Here is a 22,165-nt window from a genome sequence, read left to right on the forward strand (position 1 = left end):
AAAAAGAAGAAAGGAGGAGAAAATTATGAAAAGAATGGCAGAAGAATACAAAGCACAAACTAGGGGAACTAAAAGGAAAAGGGAACTGACAGAATTTTAATGAAATAAAATTTGTGGGCTTAATTTGTGTGATGACAAGTAGTCATCAGAGGAGGGATTGATGAAGCAGAAAATGAAAGTTTTGATTTATTAACGCATAAACGTAGTGTGAAATAATCATGTGTGACTTTAACCGAACTAATAAAGATTTGTACTGGGACAAAATGTGCCCTTAGAGTAGTTCGCCAACATTTATAAGCGTGCTTTATATAACGTGGTGTATTAGAATTGCACTAATCCGACATAATCATAAACGTGTGCTACGATTTGCTTGTTTGAAATGCGTTAGCTTAGCATTACTTTAGCGGAGGCTTTGGCCTAGTGGCCTGGTCTCACGGTTTAGATGCTCGTATTTTTCCACTGTGCTATTAAACGTGTATTTTTGCTTGAAGCTGTACTTTTCCACAGAAACCGTTCACATGCTTATCTTAAAGTTTCGTGCCAGCCTGGCATATTTTCTCTTTACTTCAAGGTCGACTTGCAGGTGCGGACAATGGAGGCTCTGAAAGTGAGCTAATTGGTAGACAATGTTGCAACTTGCGTACCCATCTCCAAGGATAATGTATGCTTAAGTAAAAGCTTGAGAACTGGTGTTTTTGATTGGACAATTTGAAGCTAACCTATGAACCCTCCAATGGAGACCCTACTGGATTCGAACTGTTGTCTATAAAAACCAGGTGTACGAGAAGAGATTAGGCCATTACCCGGATACTACGCCATTCTGTAGACTTCATAGCTATTATGGCCCACTTTGCTGCGACGCCATTTTGAGAGACTTTGATGCTTTCTCTAATCGAGAGAAAGAGACTTTGATGATTCTTGCCCTAGAGACTTTAACTTTGATTTGTCCCTTTGCATGAAGTAGTAGTCTTACTTTGTCGCCGTGAGGCAATCGCCCCGTCCACCCCTGCCCCTTTTGCCCCGTCCCATGCTGATTGAGAAACGGTACCTGTGAGACGAAGACTTCCTTGATTGCTGATCGTAATTGGTAAATATGAAAGGAAATTGTAAAATTGCATTGTGTTTCTTTTAGGTGACCAACTGCTGATTTTGATAAGATCCCTAGTTAGGAGTTTTTCTAAATTAATGTTGCTAAATTGTTTTTGCATGAAGACCCACATGCCGATGCTAATTTGAGGTTAGACGAGGATTCCATATGTCGCACGATGCAATTTGAGATCTTGTTATGCTGACTAAATGTATGCAATTAGCTCATTACAGATTTTCGTATTAGTGATTTGCATTGCCATTATCGAATGCCTTGTGATCCAAATGCTACATAGATTACACTTGTTTCGCCGTTATGGGCAGCTATTAATGTTCATTTATGTTTATCATTTGGTGTTGAGACACATTTATATTGTGCTAGCTTTGTTAATATAGGGAAATAAATTCACTAACTTTGCAATAAACTAGTGTGGTTATTCCTGACTGAAAGGTCAGGGTTCGCCGAAATGTATTCTGGATTAATTGTTAAGTGTTATGTTGTTCAAGGTATTGCCTATGTTCGTTATTGATTATTGATTTGATGCGACTGAACGATATAAGAGTAGGGAGAGTTCCCACTTAGTCAAAAGATTCATCGGCCTAAAGAGCGTCCGAACACAGGTAAATTATTACTACGGTTCGCTCTATCAAACCTGAGATTGGATCATCAAAAACGAGGTTCTGAGACACTCATCGGCAACTCTGATCTCAGTGTAAGATATAATGAGGGTCCCTTTCCATTAAAACTCTATTAAACTTTGTCTCCTTTGAAACGGATGAATCATTAGTCTATGGTATATCAAGAACATGGTCATTTCAAGGAAACGAGCGTAACGTTGATCGGAACGTCAAAACGAAGGTCGCTTGAGAGGTATTTCCTATGGCCAGGTTCAGATCTGGGCCCAGGGTGTTGATAAAGTGAGAAATGTTTCAATTAAAATTTCCCTCTTCCACTGCGTGGGCGTCGGAGCCACGCGCTAAGGGACTTCCCACCCGTGCGTGTCATGAGCCTCGGTCACCTTCCTTCCGGACACGAGCTCCTCGCCTCCGAGGAGGATTGCCACCCTCTGCAATGTAAACAGCGGGTACTCTGTGACCTGCCGGGTGGGGTTAAAAAAATCAAAAAGGGAAGATAGGCAGACGCCAGGTTCCAAACATAAAAAATGTTTTATCAAAAACTCGTGGAGAAGGACGCCCTGGAAACATTGGACTCTGGGGAGAGCATGTGAGCTAAGGATTGCTACTGATGCTCGCTATCAGCGCTCCCCAAAACCTTTCTCCCCAACTCCCTGCCAGTCGCCCCCTTCTGATGCGTCACAGTGCAACCCGGGAGGCGATGCGGGCTCGCAGACCAGCGCGTGGGCAGAGAAGCGTTCCCTAGCGTCACCTAGGTCACGGCACGAGGTTTGGGTTTCCCGGAAAGCCCGGTGCTGAGGAGAAGCGGCTGTGTCCTGATTGGCCAGACATTGAGGACCCGCACGCTCGCCTCATTGGCGGACGAGTCTGACCGTTAAAGGAACGTGGGCAGGGCCCGCCTACTCCCACAGATAATATAGTGTCACTGTGCGGTCCCTCTTGTTTGACCTAGAAACAGAAGTGGTTCTCGCAGCAGCAGAGCACACGGAGAATCGGAATAAACGGGAATAAGCTGGGCTGCAGCGTAAAGGTAGCTATTTCTCTCGGGGCACTTTTCCTCAGCTAGCGGGCTCTTTATGTTCACCTGTCAGCATTTCTGTACACATAAGGTTGTTTCGGGGAGGTCATAAATCGAGTGATTTTGTGCACGTTCAGTTGCATTGCAGCAAAGGATAGTGTAAGTGTTTCACTGCACGTTGCAGGATGTGTTACTGTGCAGCATGGAATGCGCGGTAGTCGAACGTGAGCGGTGCTGGGCAGTGCGGAACATGAACCTGCGCTGTGCAAAAAGTGGCATTTGATTGTGCAGTATGTGGGGCGAGGGTGAGCGTCTCTAAACATGGTACAGTCCAGGCCGGAGCGTTGGACTTAAAAGCACAGACTGTTGGACGGTGCAGACCAGAGCATGGGGCTGGTCAGAACACGAGAGACCAGATCCCTTTAAAAACGGGATTTTGTATGACTGTACCACTTGCAATATGTGTAATCGACCTGTGTTGAATGTAGGATACCCTTGTTTGGAAAACGAAAAAGAGCGGTGTGATGCTCAACGCAGAATGCGAGTCTTTGCAGGTCAGAGAGCGAGCTCTGTGTAGTGCAGGACGCGGCACTGCACAACGCAACAGGTGAGACTGCACAGTGCAGCACGTTGTAGTGTCCATTGCCGCACAGAACGATGCGCTCCACAGAAAATGGGACTTCGCAGCTCAGAACAATGGACTGGGCAGTGTGCAAGATGTGACGGAGTACGAAAGGAGGGTCTGGACAGTGCACAGCGAGGGCAAAACTTTACACCTGTGCATAATGTAGATTCTATGCGAACCACAGTGTGTGACTGTGTTGGTCTGAACGCGGGACTGCACGTAGGAGAATGTAGGACTGGACAGACTAGACCACTGGACTAGGCAGTGCAGAATGTGGTCTTTGGCCAGATAGAAGAAAGTCCAGGCCATGTAGAATGTGACTGTGCATCTCTGACCATGGGATGACACAGTACATAGTGTGGGCCTCGGCAACACATAATGCTAGAAAGGAGAATGCCGAACCATCACAGAAGAGGGACTTAGTTGTATAGAGTGGTGGACTGCTTACTTCAAAATGTGGGAGCACGCAGCTTACAATGTGGGACTGGGCTGATTCGAATGTATGATTGCGCAAAACAAAACGTGAAACCGGCCAGCACAGGATGTGACCACAGTGTTGTTAACTCCCGTGGAGTGCAGAGAGCGTGACTTCCCAGAACTGAATGAGGAATTGCAAGACTTTGGGACTGGGCTGCATAGAATGTGGAACCCCAACACCTCATAGTGGAAAACCTCCTGTGCAACTGAGTACAGCGGTATACGCAGCAACGAATGTGCTCCTGGAAAGGATCAACTGTGTGAACAATGTTATTCCACCGCAGAATGTACACCCAGTGCAGGATCCATTGACTTAGTGAACTACACTTTGATTTATAATTTTGTGCTGACTGTAATTTACGTTATGGGACTTTTCAGTATTTTATGTCTGGTGACATTCACACAGAAAGCTATTTGGTTATTTTTGCGGAATTATTTCGGGCAAACCGGAGTACCGCTAACAAAGCACAGCCTCTTGTCTGTAGAGCTAACAAAGCACTGCAGTTAGAATGGTTTATTTGCATGTCTTTGCAGGTTGTTATTGTTCAGGCTTTTCCAAGCACGTAGCTGGCTCAGCCGGTGAGCACCAGCAGTGATTCTCAGCTCCACGCGAGCTTGCAGCAGGTCACCGGCTCTAAGTTTCATACATGTGCAACTAACGGAATGCCCGAGGAGGACCCTACTGCAGCTGACGTCAGCTAGGAGGCGACGTCAGCTGAGTGACTCTGCGGGGCCCTGCTGCAGCTGAACGCATCGAGGACAGGTGGTGTCTGGGGAGCGATTCTGTTGCAGTTGCATACAGTTTGAGGGTCTTCTGCAGCCGAAGGGCCGAGATTTAAAGGGCTCTGCTGTAGTGGGCGGGTGGGGGGATTTCCCGAGGCAAGAGCTGCAAAAGGTTCACTTGGGGAGGGCTGTTCTGCAGCCGTGTTTTCTAGTGCAATTTATCGACAATGGGATGGTCTCTAGTGCGATTGGTGGGCAATGGGAGCTCTGCAGCAGCTGAAGACAATTTCGCTCAGCTGCATCTGAAGCCATCTTGAAATGGTGACCTCTGCTGTTGTTGGAGGTCATTTGAGACATTGGCTTCTGCACTGAGAGAGCAGCGGCGTGTGCTCTGCTGCAGGTGAAGGAAGCTTGGGGCTTTGCTGCAGTTGAAGGTAGCGTGCGATCGTAATCTCTGCTGCTACATCTGGACTTCAGGGAACTTCTACAGCAGAAGGCAGGTTATGACAGCTGTGGTTCAAATAAAGAAATCTTGGTGGCAGCTTAGGTCGGTGCAGCAAATTGATCTTTGATGGGTTTAGTCTGTCTGATCAGTGGAGGAACTCTCCTAGACAGACAGGTGGGTACAAATGTACACCCCTCAGACAAAGGTGTGGCCTGTCACTGTGCTTAAAGGAAAGAGCGTGCCTAGCTTTAAAAATGCGGAAGTGGTTTGTACTTGGACCTTTAGAGCATTCAGCCCCCAGCAGTGCTTGAAATGAAAAAAATAAGGTGCAGACTTCCTTTCTCTCTGCACTTGTTTCCTGCAGACAGATGCTGACAATATACAATGAACGACGCAGCTGCCCTTCTCAGAAGCTCTGGTAGCGTGCATAAATGCCCTGCGGTGAAGTGCCTGTCCTGCCCTGCTGAGAGACACCCGCACTGTCCTGTACAAAGCACAGTAGCGCTGAGAAGCTTGTGTACTTCTTAATAAATATATAGCAGACTTCTGAAAAGCACTGGTACTCTTCTTTTGAAAGTGTCACAACTCTGATCAGACGTTTTTGTTCTGCTCTATTGACATTTTTTTAAAAATGCATCCTAATTCATGGGTATATCCAGCCTTGTAGAAGTTGGAATGGATTTGCAGTTGGTGGCAGTCGCGAACTTTGAAACAAATCTTTGATGCACCTGGTGTCAGTGATGGATCGAGCCAGTCACAGGTGTGAGCAGTGCGAGTAGGTGGCGAATGTAGTGATACTTGATGACCACGTCAAAGCGTTTGCAAAGTAGTGTCAATCACACATCGTGGGATTTAAAATCACACTTAAAAAAGGTTGTAGGATCTTCCCCTAGGATTTTTTTTCTGACACCTAGTGACAAATAATGCCTTTAAAAGAACATTAGGTCAGTATTAAAAGTCAAAACTATGCAACACATGAAGACATTAGAGGAGGGTTTTGGGATCCTGCCAAAATAATTTTTGTACATTCTGTGCAAATAGTGAATTCATTAGCATATTCGGCCAAGGGCAGTGGTAAAACTTTGTCTGACTTATAAGGACAATTTTGCATAAAAATGACCTGCAGTCTGTTGCTTCTGATGCGGTTTGCTAAATATATCTGTTGCTATCACCTAAGCCCAGATCAGGGCTCCAAGCCCCAAAGTCCTGAGCTCTGGATGGCCCCAGCAGGAACGTTGTGCAAACTACATCAGCTGCAGCCAGAACACTTGCTAAATGCACCTCAGATGCAGCATTATTAAGATAGGCCTGAAAATGTCCTGACCACATGCTGATTGATCTGTAGGTCTGGAAGCCTCGTGCAAGCAGAGGTTCACAGATTGCCTCTGAAACAGCAAATTGTCCTTATGTCAGATGGCAAGGATGCATAATGGCTCTTGGTGTGGCAAAAATTTCACCAATGCAAAACATCACTTCACCTCTTTTACTCAGCTGCCAAAGGTTCATCGATCCTTCACTCAATATTGAAAAATGAAAATAAAAGCGGGACTCCTACAAGTTCTTGCTACATTTCCTCGATTTTTTTTTTTTTTTTTAAGAGGAAGTAAATCTTGAAAATCACAACATAGTACTTTCTGGCTAAGGTTCAATTTCCATTTGCTGACTCTGAGTTGTTGCAAAGCACCAGCATAATCCTTGAATGTGTCAGAGAAACAAATGTACTTTCCTGGGGATATTTTTTCACCGAATGTGAGAAAAAACTAAAGAACCCCTTATCAAATGGGCTAATGATTGTAGTCCCAAATCTGGCCTAACCCATGTGGTAGCGTTGAAGATACGTGAAAAAGTCATGTGAAGAAACACAGAGCACTTCACGTTCTATAACAGGATCCATATTCCTTTTCCCTGATGCTTATTCGATGGGTCTTCAATGTACCAAGTGGTCACCGCAGAGTGTGTGGCATTGAACGATTCTCCATGGAGGCTTGATTCTGTTTGGTAAATTTTTCTGCTGGAAATGTATAAGCACTTAAAATCATTCTTACCTCTCTAACGCTCACTAAAAGTCTTCCAATATCCTTTCTTAGAAGTTCCTTTAAGCACAAAGTTGAACATTTTTAACTTGCTGGCCTTATTGTCAAGGGATTGATATCCAGGGTATTCAACAAATGGAATAACATAGGGCCTGCTGACTGTGGGGTTCTATTTGCTGATAGGATTTTATGGTATTATCCTTTTTTAAATGAATATTGAGTTGTTATAAATTGTGTAGAAGTACAATTTTTTCATAGAATTCACGAAGTTCTATGGATGACTGCCTAGCTTCATGAGGTTGCCAGTTGTTTTGATTTTCTTACATTTGAGTGAAAATTTTGACTTTTGCAAAAGCTTGTGTCGCAACAGTTAAACAGAGAAAAAATCGTCATACGTTTCTCACTGCTCATGGAACAACCCTACAATAAGTAAATGTGACAGAGAAAATGTCTTTATAGATTTTTCCATCACAGCTTAGGTATGATTAGAAGAACATTTTTTATAGTTAAAATGATCTCCCAATGCGCAGGATAGCATCGCATATTTGAAGGTGGCTTCAACGAGGCCATTTTGCAAATGGTGACAGTTGGACACTGCAAAGTTTGTAAAGAAAACTCAAAACAGCCAGAGTTATAACTTGTGAGGTTGGATAGAGGTGGGTTCCTGTTGTAATGGAGGGGGGGTGGACGGGGTTACTGTCAAAATCCAATTCTTTTAGTATTATTTTATCTTGATTTTGACAGAACCTTAAAGGTTATTGAAAACACAAAGGTTATTTTTGTATCCTAATGTACTTGGTTTTATTGAAGTAAGTAGTCAATCCCCAGGTTTGATGCCATTTGTTAGCATGAGTCTTGCAGTGGTAAAGTTTGATTTTCTCCACGTCTCTCATTGCCAATACAAACTCCAGTGTTGACCGCTGTACCCGGAGTGGGGCATTTCTGGGCACCTTTGTAAGTGTCTACATATTGTATTAGGCGCAATACAAACATAAAATATATAAGATCCTCCAACTTTTGGAGATAGAGGTACTTAGGCAAGGCAGATGAAATAGGTCTTTTGAGGGTTGGAGCAGGAAGTCGGGACCACAGTGTGGAATTCTTGGTTCCACAGTCATCAGCTTTGCTAGTAGATCATTTGATCTCCCTTTCTTAAAGCAGTGTGGGGAATTCCAAGCCTTGTTGTTTTCATGAAAAGCTGCATAATACAGGAAGTTCACGTGCTTCAGTAGCTAGACACCTCTTTCTGGTTAGAATGATGTATTCACAGTGAGTTCAAGTGTGGACCCACATTCTTGCCAGCAGCTGCCTTGTGTCCAAGTATCTGAACTCAGTGGTGTTTTCTGTTCAATATGGGCAAATGGTAGAGCATCTCAAGGCACTTTCTATTGGTGGTCAAAGCAGGTAAAGCAATGTTTTATTGCGTGGAAATGTATATTTATTGTTAAATGAAATTGTGCAGTCTGGCTGTCATCATAACCCAGGTTGGTAAGTCAGAATATTGTTTACAAAAATATTGTTCCATTGGGTGTCGATTTTTTATTATTAACCCTAGCCGGTGATATTTTATAACTGGTACTTGGGTTGCAATATGTATTTGAACTCATATTCTGACAATAATATTCTGATAGCACAACTCTCCAGATGAGAGTAGAAGCCAAGCTTTTCAAAGTCCACAAAACCCAAAAATCTTTATCACCTGTTGTTTGCACCAACAGGTGAGTTCAACAACTATTGTACACGTTCTGTATGGCCAGAATAGTGATTAAAGAGCTGTTCGTTCCTTAGTTTTAGCATGTGCGACAGGAACGGCGGAAGGCGTCTCAGGCAATGGCTGATCGAGCAGATCGACAGTGGTTTGTACCCAGGACTGGTCTGGGAGAACGATGACAAGAGCATGTTCCGGATCCCATGGAAGCACGCTGGGAAACAAGACTACAACCAGGAAGTAGATGCCTCCATATTCAAGGTGAGGCTGCTGCTTATCACCCATGCTGGTTACTGTATTGCATTATGGTTTGAAAACGCATAAATTAAAAAGGTAAGCGGGGACTAAACCTCCTGTAAAGCTCAGAGTACTAGCGCAAGCTGTGCCTGTAACATCCACTTGGAGTTCTGGAAAGATGTCAGTGGGTTAGTGCACCTGCTGTCGAAATGTGCATAGTCAAAGGATTGAATTATGGTATGCAGTTCTACTTTTTATCCTTTGGAGGCCGGTAAAATACGTGTCAGTGATTTTGGCAATGCTAAGGGCTGTCATCCCTGTATGCTTGAGATCACACTTTGTGTCCCTACAGATAGAGTTTGCACTAGTGCATGACACGTTGCAAACAACTAGTACTACAACTTTATCAAGTAACAAATATACATTGCTAGACATACGTGGCACATAATTATTAGGATTTATATTCCCACAGGCGACACTGTGATTCACAGGGAAACCAGGGCACAGATTTACAAAGGCTTTGCACAGTCATTAGCATGATGCTGAGTGGTACATGCTTTATACTGTCTAGTGCAAGTTCTATGAAGTTGCATTTTTCACATTGCAAACCCACTTTATGACACTTTCCATCAAGGGGGAGGTTACTAGGTGGGTCAGCAGAGACACACATAGGTTTTGTGACAGGGCCCAATGAACTAGGATGGCCAGCCCAGGCTTTGTGCAAGAAAAACAAACACCTTCTAAAATCAGGCACAACGATAGGAAAATATGTTTATTTCTCAAAGAAATAGATGCATTGCATGTGCGCTGCAATGCACAACACACTTCTGATTGTGGGAACCTTCTAAGTTTCTCTATGCCTAGGAGTTTGTACTCGAAGTGTACACTTCCGTTACAAATGCTCGTTTGAAAAAAACAGCAAAGGAGATGACACCAACAGCAGGTCAATATTAGTATATGTGGCTCTTTGCTCTGTTTTGTCCCTTGTGCTACGCAACTGAGTACAACAAATGTGGATGCTGTCATGAAAAATTCGTTAATTAGGGCTCGGATCTTTTTGCCACTTAAATATCACCAAGGCCAGATCAGGTATTCGATAATGGAGGCAGTGTCACAAGAAAGGTGACTAGATTTCTATATAACAATCAATCAGTTGAAAAGCGATTAATTTTACACAAATGTGCTTATCACCGTCAAACACATTTCCCTCTTTCCATAGATATAGAGTAAGCAAATGCAGACTGTAACATCTTTTTTTAGCTCTGTGACTCACAATTCTCAAGTGAAAATGAAGCTAATATAGGCTTTCATGTACCAGATGCCACCAAAGGGTGCGTGACTGAAATGACAACCTGCAAACACAACAAACATCTCTATTACCATACAGCTTGAATTGTGTGCTCATAACATCCAGTGAACCCACATAACAGCAGTAAGGGAATTCTCTTTGTGTCTTCAATATTTCTATTCTCAGAAGCAGCGAACTCCCTAGAACTCATATGTAGATCTTAGAACTATTAGCTTTTCAAGCCAAGTTTTTTTTTTTTAATGGTCTGTTTATGCTAAAAACTGCACCCTCAAAAATGGAAAACTGAGTCTTAGCCATCTTTAAATCTTGGACAAATCACTGTAGAAATATTTTTGGGAGGAGACAACCTGAAACTCTATAAAAAACATATTTCTAACTGATGTAAAGGCATATCACAAGAATGAATTCAGGTGGAAAACAACCTGCAATGCCTATCTTGAACATTCTCGTTGTGCTGCTGAGAGGAACCAACGCATGATATCAGATGATTGATGTCCACGATTAAGAATCATTGCCTCAAGTTACATGCAGAGTTTTGTTGCTTCCCATTTAGGCTGGGGTATAGAAATAGTGCATAGATGTGTGCTGTTTGGGGCAGCAGCGAGGAGCAGAAAACTCCTTTCAGATATTGAAAACACTGGCTATGTGCAGGGGCATACCTTTGTCAGTAAATTTGGGGGGGGGGTGATGTTATCTTCAGATTTTCCAACAATCATGCTGGTATACCATGTAAAATATAATGTGCGACAAGCAGGGTGGGAGAGGAGTGTGGATTGGTAGGGGTACTAACTGAGACAAAGATAATATTTTGTAAAATAACCAACATTTCTTAGGCCTTTCAAAAGATATAGAGGGAAAGAGTGTGTGTGCCTTTTTGTCGGTGTGTATGTAAAAATTCCTGCTCAAATTCGACAGACACCTCTCCATGCCTTACTGAACGCTCCTGCACCCAGCTATTTATCAAAACATACATTTGCTGGGGTGGAGTGTAATACCCCAAACACCCTCCTGAAGCCGTGCCCCCCCCCCCGGCTATGTGCCTAGTTTAGGAGAGAGCGTTTTTCCTCACATTCAGGTTTTTAACCGGTTTGTTTGCATTTTTGGCACTTTTCTTCATACCTGTTAAAGTAGATCTTACCTGCATTTCAAGTTGAGTGGCAGCATTGAAATATCACAGTAATTGAAGGGTCCGAAATGTAGCGTTCAATGTGACACTATTAATTAGACCACACAATCATCGGAAAATAGCTGAGATGCCTCCAGCTTTAGATTCCTTTCATTGAAAAGTGATTGGAGGCTTTTTATTTAGAAGTGGTTAGAGAGATAACAGAGTCATCCCTGGACAAAGTGTTGTGAAAAAGGCGAAGTTTGACCATTATCTTTTGATCACCTACGTAATCTATAATGGTCTTTTATCAACGAATATACAGTGATGACTGAAATATTATGTTAGCTCTAGCCTTACTGTTATGTCTTAGTGGAAAAAAGGAAAGCAGACTGGAATACAATCTGCAAAGATTAGCAGCTCTGCTTTCATTCTTTACTTTGGAATCAACTCTTACATTTTGAAAGTACAAAAAGGAGGGTTACTGACTTGCAACAATTGATTTGCAGTCTGAATATATTAGTGAGCTTGGAAAAACATTGGTTGCATGCAATTTAACAGTTCTCGTGTGTTGCCCACAGCCGTGTGCAGAGGGACCTAAGTTGATGTCAACCTAAAACCTATCAGGTGCTACTCTAAACACCATCTTCATCTGAAAGTCCTGAGTATTGGATGAGCTGCTCTAAGAACTGTGTGTCTCATTGTCTCAATGGGTGGATCCATGGCAGGCTGCAGTAACTTCAGTAAAAGTACAGCTCAGTAGTAAATGTATCTGCTGCATAGATCTTTGTTTTACTGCCTGGTCATAAGTTTGACCCTAGAAAGTACTCAACCTTTCATCCTTTCGAGGATTACAAAGAACACTTTTAATTAAGGCAGTGATAACGCTCATTTTTTGAATCACCAGCAAGTTTCAAGATTGTAAAAACATGCCACAAAAAGACTACTGGGAAACGAAACTCATGGGATGTCCTCTCACCTAGGAGCTTTGAAAGGCCCTTATTGTGCCCTTAGAGGCACCGGGCTGATGAAAAGCCACTTAAAACTCAGCATGGCCTGTCACTGCTTTAAGTAAGCCCAGTAGTCCAGAGGTGGTTGCTTGCTGCATTCGGCACTGCCAGACAGAACCAAGGCTGAGCTGACAGATCTCTACCTCTGGTAGACTGAACCTTGAAGTGCCGGGAAGATGAGGGCATGGGGGTCTGTAGACAGGACAGAGGGCCTCATTGAAGAACGTCCTGGTGGGTAAATTTGTAAAATGAAAAGTGCAGGGTCATAAAACTTTTTCCTAGGAGCCCATGGCCCGCAGTGTGGAATGTCAGTGGTGGTGAACACCAAGTATGCCAATCTTGATTCCACCTCATGCCTCCTTCTTCCACCCACATTTTTCTCCCTGCTTTCTCCCTGTGCCACTGTTCTGTTATTTTTCTCTTCCTAGTCCTTATTCCCTTTTCTGTCTGTCTGTTTCTTGCTCGGGGTCAAAGACCGTTGACGAAAGATAAATCCCGGTGCCCGGCCCCTGCAACCACCAGCACAAACTTTGCATTGGCCCGTGGTACTGCTGGGTGGAGCGATATTTGCACCAGCCCTTTTAAAGACAGCCAAAAGGTAGTAATGCATGAAACCACCTTCTAGGTTTGAAGACAAGGACCTATTCAGAAGAGACTTTAAAAAGGAATGGACAGTTGGAGAAAAATCATGACAGCAAAGACAGAACTGCATGAAAAGTAGAACCTATGGACCTGCAGAAGGCAATGGGTCGACAAGATGGTGCTCACAGTCATGGCCGGTGCTACATCGAGACCTCAAAAGTGGCTCAAGGTGTCTCAGCAGCCAATTGGCTGTAAGCAGCAAAAAGTAGGATTTTTGGTGTCCCGCGCGAAGGCAAGCAAGGGGACAGAGTACCCAAATGTAGGACTAACCTGCTAAAAATATGACAGTACGCCTCTAGAGGTCATAATACTAGTCTTATTACACCATATTCTACTGTAACCAAATCTGTTGTTATTACAGCTCCTGGTGCCATTGTTACCAATAGGCGACTACTTGCATTACTGCTACTGCAAACACTCAATACAGTGTGTGTTGTCCTATATGAAGAGCATGCACAACAAAAGACTCCAAGTAGCGCTGAAACAACCACCAGTTTCGCTATGATGTGCATCCTTACTTGTTATACTTGTGGCCATATAGAAATACCCTAACTACTAATACCACTACTGCAAGTTCATTTGCTACCTATTGAACTATAAGTGGATCTATGCCTGAGCATTAACACATAGTCACCGCTGGTACTTCCACTGTAAAAAAGATGGTGTGCTTTATAGACAAGGCTCCTGGATGTATGTGGTTGTGTGGCTGCTGTGTTTTCCACATAATTCTGGATTTACCACACTTAACACAATCACTTGAGTAATCTGTAAGTTTTCATACAAATATGACTCTAGCTCAAATGGATCAAAGTTAAAAAAAAAAAAAAATCCCAGGCGTGGTAACCTGCAGTGGCAGACCCATTAAAATGTTTAACTGGTCACCTTTCAGTTGCTGATAGCTACATTAATGAGATGAAACATTTGCACAGACAGTGTTGCTAAGACAGTGTTATTGTAGGTTAAATGTCAAAATAACAAAGTACTTCTGCCCCAGCATGTGCCTCATTACCCCACATAATATATATTTTCTTATTGCATTGTTCGGTCCTCTTTTACCACATAATGCCTGTGGCCCTGTACATAGGCTACTCTTTAAAATTCGCTCAAAGTAAAATGTTCAAACTCATGCTGTAATCAAATACCAGTGGGAACTGAGTGGTGCTGTAATTCTATCTCTGTGCTGAGAGCAGCCAAGGACTTTGGCCAAAAGCAATTCACCCCTCCCTTCTGGATATTGAATTATTACACACCCTCTGCCTCTCCAACGTGTGCTAATGATGTAACAACTGTGGAAGGTGTTTGCTTTACTCTTCATTAATAATGTCTGCGTTGATATATTTATAGGCCTGGGCAGTGTTCAAAGGTAAATTTAAAGAAGGGGACAAAGCGGAACCGGCCACCTGGAAGACCAGACTGCGCTGTGCCTTGAACAAAAGTCCAGACTTTGAGGAAGTGACCGACCGCTCCCAGTTGGATATTTCGGAACCCTACAAAGTGTACCGGATCGTCCCAGAGGAAGAACAGAAATGTGAGTAGTGCTTAGGGGCGGGGGACCCAACCTGATCCTTCAGGTCACCCAAGTGAGATAACTCAGTGAGTTACACATGCGGCAAAAGCATGCTTGTTTTTACACCGTGGGACTACATCAGCCTTTTAACTTTCCAAGTTGAACCATATGAATTGAGATGGAAAAACAATATTTTGTAAGTTGAGCTCCCACATAACAATCTTTTTCTGTGTTGTGTTGTACACTGATGAGCACAATCACGTATACAGCACATTGCCATCTGTAGTCAATAAGAATGAATGTGCCCTCCATTGAATGCCATTGTGTTTTATGTACAAGGGGCAACTAATTCTGATCACTTTTATCGCAGGTTTGACTTAAAAACCAACCACAGTAACACACACAGCTAGTACACACAGCTAGAAACCTACTTCAAACGTCCTAGAGTTCACCTCTTCTGCTGACCCCGCCGCCCCCTCAGCCATTCACTCTTGCATGGCCCACTAGCAATCTGTGTTGCACCCTTGTGTCTGTGATCAGGTGAAACGTGCCTTGAGCCCTTGGCCACTCCTGTCACCCACCGTAGCTGTGTGTTGTTACACGAGAGATGTGGCCTAGGGGCTAACTTGCTGATCTCGGAGCCTGGAGGTCTGGAAGCCGGCACTTTGGCGAGTGATGTCGAGCAAATCTCTCTAGCTCCTCGAGCCTGGAGCTGAAAATATTTGCTGTCCTAATTGCATATTCCTTACCTATTCATCTCTGCACCAGATCCTGGTTTCTTTAACCTCCTATGCACCGAACTTTACACAACATCTTTCTATACAAAGGCAGAACACATCTTGCTCAAAAGGCACCTTCTACCATAGGAATATTCACTTTGATGCTCTTCGCTGCTCCGTGGAGCCAGGTCGGTGCTCTCGGTAATGCCAGAAACAAGCCCACCTTGGGGGCTCAGAGGAATGGCGAGAGCCCTGCCCACACCAAGCTCAAGGTGTTCTCTTGAGCAGCTGCCCAAACAGCGTAGAGGATTTTAAATGTTGTTATTTTATTTTTTGTATCACTTGAACCTAATGCAATTATTTAATGGGCAGTGTGACAGGTGATTCCTTCAAACTGAAACCGAGTAAGGAGTGTCTGTATCTCTTTCTTCGGTCCTGGGTGCATACGGCCTTGCAGTGTTCTAGTTTAGATGACACACAGGGCTAGAAAGTATTCGTGTTCTCCTGAGATAGTCTTCACCTGTTAAACACCACAGTAAAGTGAGCAATTATTAAGCACTGGAATCCTTTTAGTGAAGACTTCAAAAATCTCCGATTCAAACCTTATTTTCGGTCATAATTCTTCTATTTCGGCATGCTTTGACCTGGGGCACCGACCAAATGAAAATGCCATCTATACAGTAATACAAGTGAAATGAACAAATAGCGCTTAAAATGTGTGCTCTTGGCTAGACCCTTACCCAGTCTAAGAAGAGTGAGCGATGAATGTTAGATAAATGGATGAATGAATGTTGGGCAGTTCATGGCTCTACAGAACACGGCTGATCGCGAAGACATTACTGGTGGTGCTCTATCACCCTCAGCGCGACTATTACACGAGTTCTTAGAGGAGCTTTAGGAGCCCGCCAGCCCCTCACCTGGCTGTGGTGTTTTCTTCCAGACTTCTCAACTTCGTTTTTGTCTCTGTCCTTCAGACAAGAGTGTCCCTTCAAGCGGGAGCAGCAGCAGCAGCCTGGGGGAAGTCACAGACATGGATTGTGGGCAGTCTGAATGTGAGGAGCTGATGAAGGAGGTAAGGGGGACATGTGTCATCATGCCTGTGATGTACATCTTTGTGTACTCTGCCACTCTTGGTATGAAAATTACGGCTTAATATTTTCCCTGAAATATTTTCTCAGCCCAAGGATCACATTATGTTACTTTCAAGAGATCTAAGCAGGTTTGCGTGAACATTGTAAGGTGAATATTCACTTTTCAGCTAAAGGCCTATGCAGGACATTGTACAGCCAGACATGTCCACTAGTCCTCCTTGACACCCTCTCCACTAACCACGCAGTTGTGGCCACTGCTCAGACCTCATGAGTTACAGGCACAGTGGAGCTGGCAGTAGCTGTGTGGCCTTCACAGAGGTTGGGCAGCCTGCAGGAAACTGGCATGACATGAGAATGAACCTGCCTCATTGCCCTGCTAGAGCACAGGTCTATTGATCAATCTACTCGTCACTACTGTGGCCACTTTCCCACTCAGGCTACACTCCACATGAATTATATAGTCACAAAACTACTCAATTGATTCAGAGCAGCGTCGTGCCAACTAAGGTAAATAATAGTTGTCTCACAACATTCATAACCGTTTACAGATCTACCCTGAAAAAAATGCTCATAAGCTCTGGAGAGCTGTGCGCCAAATGTACAAAACCATTTTCTGATTTTCACAAAATCGCATAGTTTGTGACGGGAAAAATGCTTTTTAAACGTACAAAATTCATTTTACGATTCAGACAATTCTTTCGGACTCATCAAAAGTCTTTTGCAATCCTTTCAGAATCACAAATAGGAATTAGGTGAAAGGGATGCCCCCTCATACCTCTGAATCAGAGAGGGTTGTGTCAATAGCTTGTGATCGTAACTGCGGTTGTAAAGCATTAATGAGTTACCAACCCCTGCGCTGGGCTGGTCACTGATCTGCAGAGACCACGGCCTGTTCCCTCTGATGTTTTCCCAAACAATGAACTTTTATTAAGCAGCATTGGTCCCTTTAGGGAATGCCCACTGTTCTTAAAAAATAAATTGCAAACACAGGATTGGGTTTATGCTCTTCCTTGTGGGCGACCAATCATGTATTTGTAACAAGTCCCCAAGGGTTATCTTAAATAGCAACCTGAAATATATTATGCATTAGGGAGTGCACCCTGTGGCTTTTGGTGACTGGAGGTTTTGAAATGTAACCTATTCGTACAAAGGCCACATTGCAAAATTGAGCACAGGTCAAAAAATATTGTGCGAAGTTTGCGACCACTCTGCACGAAGTCTTTTGGTACAGCTGGCCTCTTCTTTGCTACTTGACAGTCCCAATCTCTGATTCTCAGGCTTTTAAAGCCAGAAATTCAGGCTCTTGTGTACCAGGAAAACAAGTGTCTAAGCAGTGGAAGTTCTTCTGTGATTTCTCACTAATCTTTCTGTAAACATTGCTTTTCAGTCGATGGTGGATGAGTATCTCACTTTAATCAAGAGGAGTCCCTCCCCGCTGCAGGAGAACAGCCGGAGTCAGCCATTGCATGACTGGTGGATGATGCCACAAAACTCCGGTAAGAAGAAGGACAACCCTCGCTCGCGAGACGGCTCAGTGGGATAAAGTATCCTCAAGAGAAACCTGTTTGCAGCCTTCAGGTCACAGGTTGAATAGGTGCTCAGACCAACGCAGTCTCTAATTCATTCAAGGGCAATGAAACGTGTGATCAGTGTGCTCTGATTCTCAATGGTATTTTCTATTGTACTTTGAGCAAAGGTGTACAAATGCCTCCATTTAGGAGTATAAACTCCTGTTTTAGTATATAAAGAATCATCAATGTATTTGCTCACGCTTAATATTACAAAAACAATTATATGTTTGCAAGGCTCTTTGTGACATGTCATAGCCACCCCCTGGCCTTTTTATGCCAACACACAAAACGGAGAGTTTGTGGGCATATCAGAACTCTTGGCCAGAACCTTTCCACCTGGGGTATAGTTGTAGACTTACTCCTTTCAGGACCGTCCCTATCCATGGTGGGAATTAGGAGGATAACTCCCAAGACTGGTGGGGGGTAGGGGATGGTGTACTTGAGTGTCTTCTTTATTATATGGAAAATGCTTTCACTTCTGAGTAATTTAGAACGCCCAAGGAATTCCAGAAGTGCTGTTGGGAAACTGTAACTATTGCAGCTTTTTGGAATGACTCTTGAAATGCCAATTACATTCTTAAAAGGTGTGATATTTCCTCCAATAATAGGCGCAAGGATCGCGCATCCATAGTTGACTTTTTTTAAGAGTCTGTCTCACAGTAGGTTAATAGCAATAGTTGTCACTAGCAATGCTGGAGCAGCACCGATTGTGTTTCAAAAAGCGATTCTCTGAGTATTCCAGTGATCGATCTCCATGTTTTATGAACTCTGCGTTGACACGATATTTCAGCCATCCTATTTCATTTAAGGTATTTAGGGCCATATTTATACTTTTTGACGCAAAACTGCGCTAACGCAGTTTTGCGCCAAAAAAATTAGCGCCGGCTAACGCCATTCTGAAGCACCATGCGGGCGCCGTATTTATTTAATGGCGTTAGCCGGCGTTAGCCGACCGGCGCTGCCTGGTGTGCGTGAAAAAAAACCACGTACACCAGGCAGCGCCGGCGTAGGGAAAAATGGCGTTTGGGCGTCCAAAAATGGGGCAAGTCAGGCTGAGGCAAAAAAATCGTCTTAACCCGATTTGCGCCATTTTTTTGGGGCGCCCAGACGCCATTAACATGACTCCTGTCTTAGCAAAGACAGGAGTCATGCCCCCTTGCCCAATGGCCATGCCCAGGGGACTTATGTCCCCTGGGCATGGCCATTGGGCATAGTGGCATGTAGGGGGGCACAAATCAGGCCCCCCTATGCCACAACATTTTTAAAAAAAAAATACTTACCACAACTTACCTTTTCTTCCCTGGGATGGGTCCCTCCATCCTTGGGTGTCCTCCTGGGGTGGGCAAGGGTGGCAGGGGGTGTCCCTGGGGACAGGGGAGGGCACCTCTGGGCTCATTCTGAGCCCACAGGTCCCTTAACGCCTGCCCTGACCCAGGTGTTAAAAAGAGGCGCAAATGCGGGTTTTTTTGCCCCGCCCACTCCCGGGCGTCATTTTTGCCCGGGAGTATAAATACCACGCACATGCCTGGGAGTCATTTTTTAAGACGGGAACGCCTACCTTGCATCTCATTAACGCAAGGAAGGTGTTCACGCCAAAAAATGACGCTAACTCCATGAACTTTGGCGCTAGACGCGTCTAACGCCAAAGTATAAATATGGAGTTAGTTTTGCGTCGAATTTGGGTAAAAAAAAACGACGCAAATTCGGCGCAAACGGAGTATAAATATGCCCTTCAGTGTATCATCGACCTAGTGGCAAGGAGCACCAGAACACTCTAGAAAAAGTACTTTTGTTGCAGCAGGAGCCGCCCAAGCATGGGGTGTGGTTTCAGCGAGAATAGTTTATACGAGTCCAACAGGTATAGGGTGATTGAACAATGGAACTGGAACATCGTAGCAAATCTTTTTATTAACATAAAGTTAATGTATGTTATAGTGTACAGAGTTATAATTTTAACACGCAGAAATGAAGCGATTCGCCCAGAATCACACGTTTAATTTGATCGAGAGTGGAAGTCGAGAATGGAACCAGACCTCCAATTTTTAATTCCAGGGTTCACGAGCAATCTCTTTCTCTATCTCTCTCTGGTGTTCTCTCTCTCTCTCTTCTCGCTCAACGCGCGCTCTCTCGTGCGCTCTCTCTTCTCTCGATTGTCTCTCTCTCTCTCTCTCTCGTGCGCGCTCTCTCGCTTCTCTCGCTCTTCTCTATCTCTCTCTCCTCTCCGCTCCCTCCTGCGCGCGCTCTCTCTTTTCTCTCTCTTTTCTCGCTCTCCACCCTCTCTCTCTCGCATTCTCTCTCTCTCTCGCACGCTCTCTCTCTTTTTCTCTCTTGTGCGCTCTCTCTCTCGCGTTCTCTCTCTCCTCTCTCTCGCGCGCGCCCTCTCTCGTGCGCTCTCTCTCTTCTCTCGCTCTTCTCTCTCTCTCTCGTGCGAGCTCTCTCTCTTCTCTTGCTCTTCTCTCTCTCTCCGCTCTCTCTCTCTCTCTCCTCTTTCTCTCTCGAGCGCTCTCTCTCTCTTTCTCTCTTTCTCTCTCTCGCTACTTTACGCGCTAATAGTACACAGGTGCTTCAAAATAGGAAGTCGCCCAGTGGTTCTCTGGGCAAAGTATGCAGAGTTATTGGCCTGCGTTTGATTTATGATGTTCTCTCGTAGTGCAAGGTTCGTTGAACCTTGAGAAATGCTGTCGGGTGACAGGTGGCGCACCCAAGTAAATACACACCCAGCACAGATTAACAGCCTTTAACTAGCAACTGAAGTTGTCGGAATATGCGGCTTTCTAGGAAATTGTAATACAAGCTGTTTTATTATGATTCAAAATTATGGACAAATGCTCTGTGCTCAATCCGTCACTTCGAATCAGTTCAACTTCCAATACAAAGATTTATCGAAGGGAGATGCAGGAATGTGGGCAGCAGCTGTGAAATGTTCACATTCCGAGATACTTAATTTATAAACCACCATAGTGCCTTCGGATTGATGGTTGATAAATTCCATTGCAAGAACAGACCATATAGAAATTAGGGTGTGCGAAGTTTTTATTTCTAAGAGCCTTTGGGTATTTCTCATGAAACAATAGGACACACATGATAGGCTTTGAGTTCTACTAAAACGGGGCTTTTGTGTGAAAAGTGGGGCTTTCATGATTTTTTTCCACACACGTGTAATTTGGCGCAACTTTCCCCTCGCTCCTGCTGAATTCCTTGCGAGGAATACCCACGCAAACTATGCATTTGTGTGCAAAACACCCACGAGTTACAGCCGCAACACGGTACTCCTGAGAAAAATACATCCAGTTTAAGTGACAAATAACACTCATGCAAGAAAAAGGCAAAAAAGGGTGAAAATCCAAAGCTACGTGAAAGCCACTAACCGAGAAACACTTGACGCTTCACTCATCTAAAAAAACGAACAAAGAAAAACAACTTTGCACTCCTCTAAATCGAAATCTGAAAAAAAAGTGAATTCAGTTCATACATTACCATGTGTTTGTGTTGCTGTTGATAAGTAGCTGAATGAATATTTTCCAGGCTGTAAAGTGTAGACTAATGTGAGTGTCTTTTTTTAAACAGCACTGCCATCTTTGGACACATACTCCATGTACGATCCCGCTCATCAAGGTCAGTACAGTATCAACATTGAGTAATTTGATTCTTGGTAGTGCCCAGAATGATGTCATTTCCGATTCACTAACGAAGTAAGCATTGGTATAAACAGGAGGCCAGGCCTTTTCAAGCTTGTGTGATGGTTACAATTTTTAAAATATATTTCTTGCAAGCATATGCCGCAAAAAATGAAAACATACTCCTTTTTATACTTCGGAGCCACGTGCTTGCAATAAAAAAATTGAATTTCATAAAAAATTAACCATCACACTTAATTTTAATAGGACAGTAGAGATAATTCCCAGCGGGCAACTATACTTAAAACTGGAATGCAAATGGACATTACAGGAAAATGTGATATTTGCTGGTGTAAGGAAAAGGTAAAGGTTTTGGATTACTGTAATCTAAAGATGTAATTAGAGCACACAAGGATGACAAAAATTTAAAAAAAGGAAAGAAAAAAAAAAATGATCAAAGTAAAGTTTTAGCCAAACGGTCCTGGCACTGAAGTGCTAATTTTTTGAATGGCTTTACATGAATGATCAAGATAAAATCCAGTCTCTCGCAGTGTAACTGTCAGTGCCTGAAGTGGGCGGACACCGCCGCCCTATGCTGTATGCTCT

At 43.7% G+C, this 22,165-nt stretch overlaps 1 protein-coding gene across 1 annotated transcript in view; it reads left to right on the top strand.

Annotated features, from left to right (window-relative positions):
- Window positions 1-2,651: 2,651 nt before the first annotated feature.
- The window catches only part of IRF8 (interferon regulatory factor 8), a 30,805-nt gene continuing 11,291 nt past the window's right edge, over window positions 2,652-22,165 (top strand). Inside the window, exons 1-6 of the mRNA XM_069217124.1 lie at window positions 2,652-2,752; window positions 8,832-9,012; window positions 14,399-14,582; window positions 16,255-16,352; window positions 17,759-17,867; window positions 21,510-21,557. Coding sequence (XP_069073225.1) covers window positions 8,839-9,012; window positions 14,399-14,582; window positions 16,255-16,352; window positions 17,759-17,867; window positions 21,510-21,557 — 613 coding nt within the window. The 5' untranslated portion in view covers window positions 2,652-2,752; window positions 8,832-8,838. The remainder of the gene's footprint in view (window positions 2,753-8,831; window positions 9,013-14,398; window positions 14,583-16,254; window positions 16,353-17,758; window positions 17,868-21,509; window positions 21,558-22,165) is intronic.

The sequence above is a fragment of the Pleurodeles waltl genome, chromosome 12 (genome assembly GCF_031143425.1).
Source record: "Pleurodeles waltl isolate 20211129_DDA chromosome 12, aPleWal1.hap1.20221129, whole genome shotgun sequence".
Taxonomy (NCBI): domain Eukaryota; kingdom Metazoa; phylum Chordata; class Amphibia; order Caudata; family Salamandridae; genus Pleurodeles; species Pleurodeles waltl.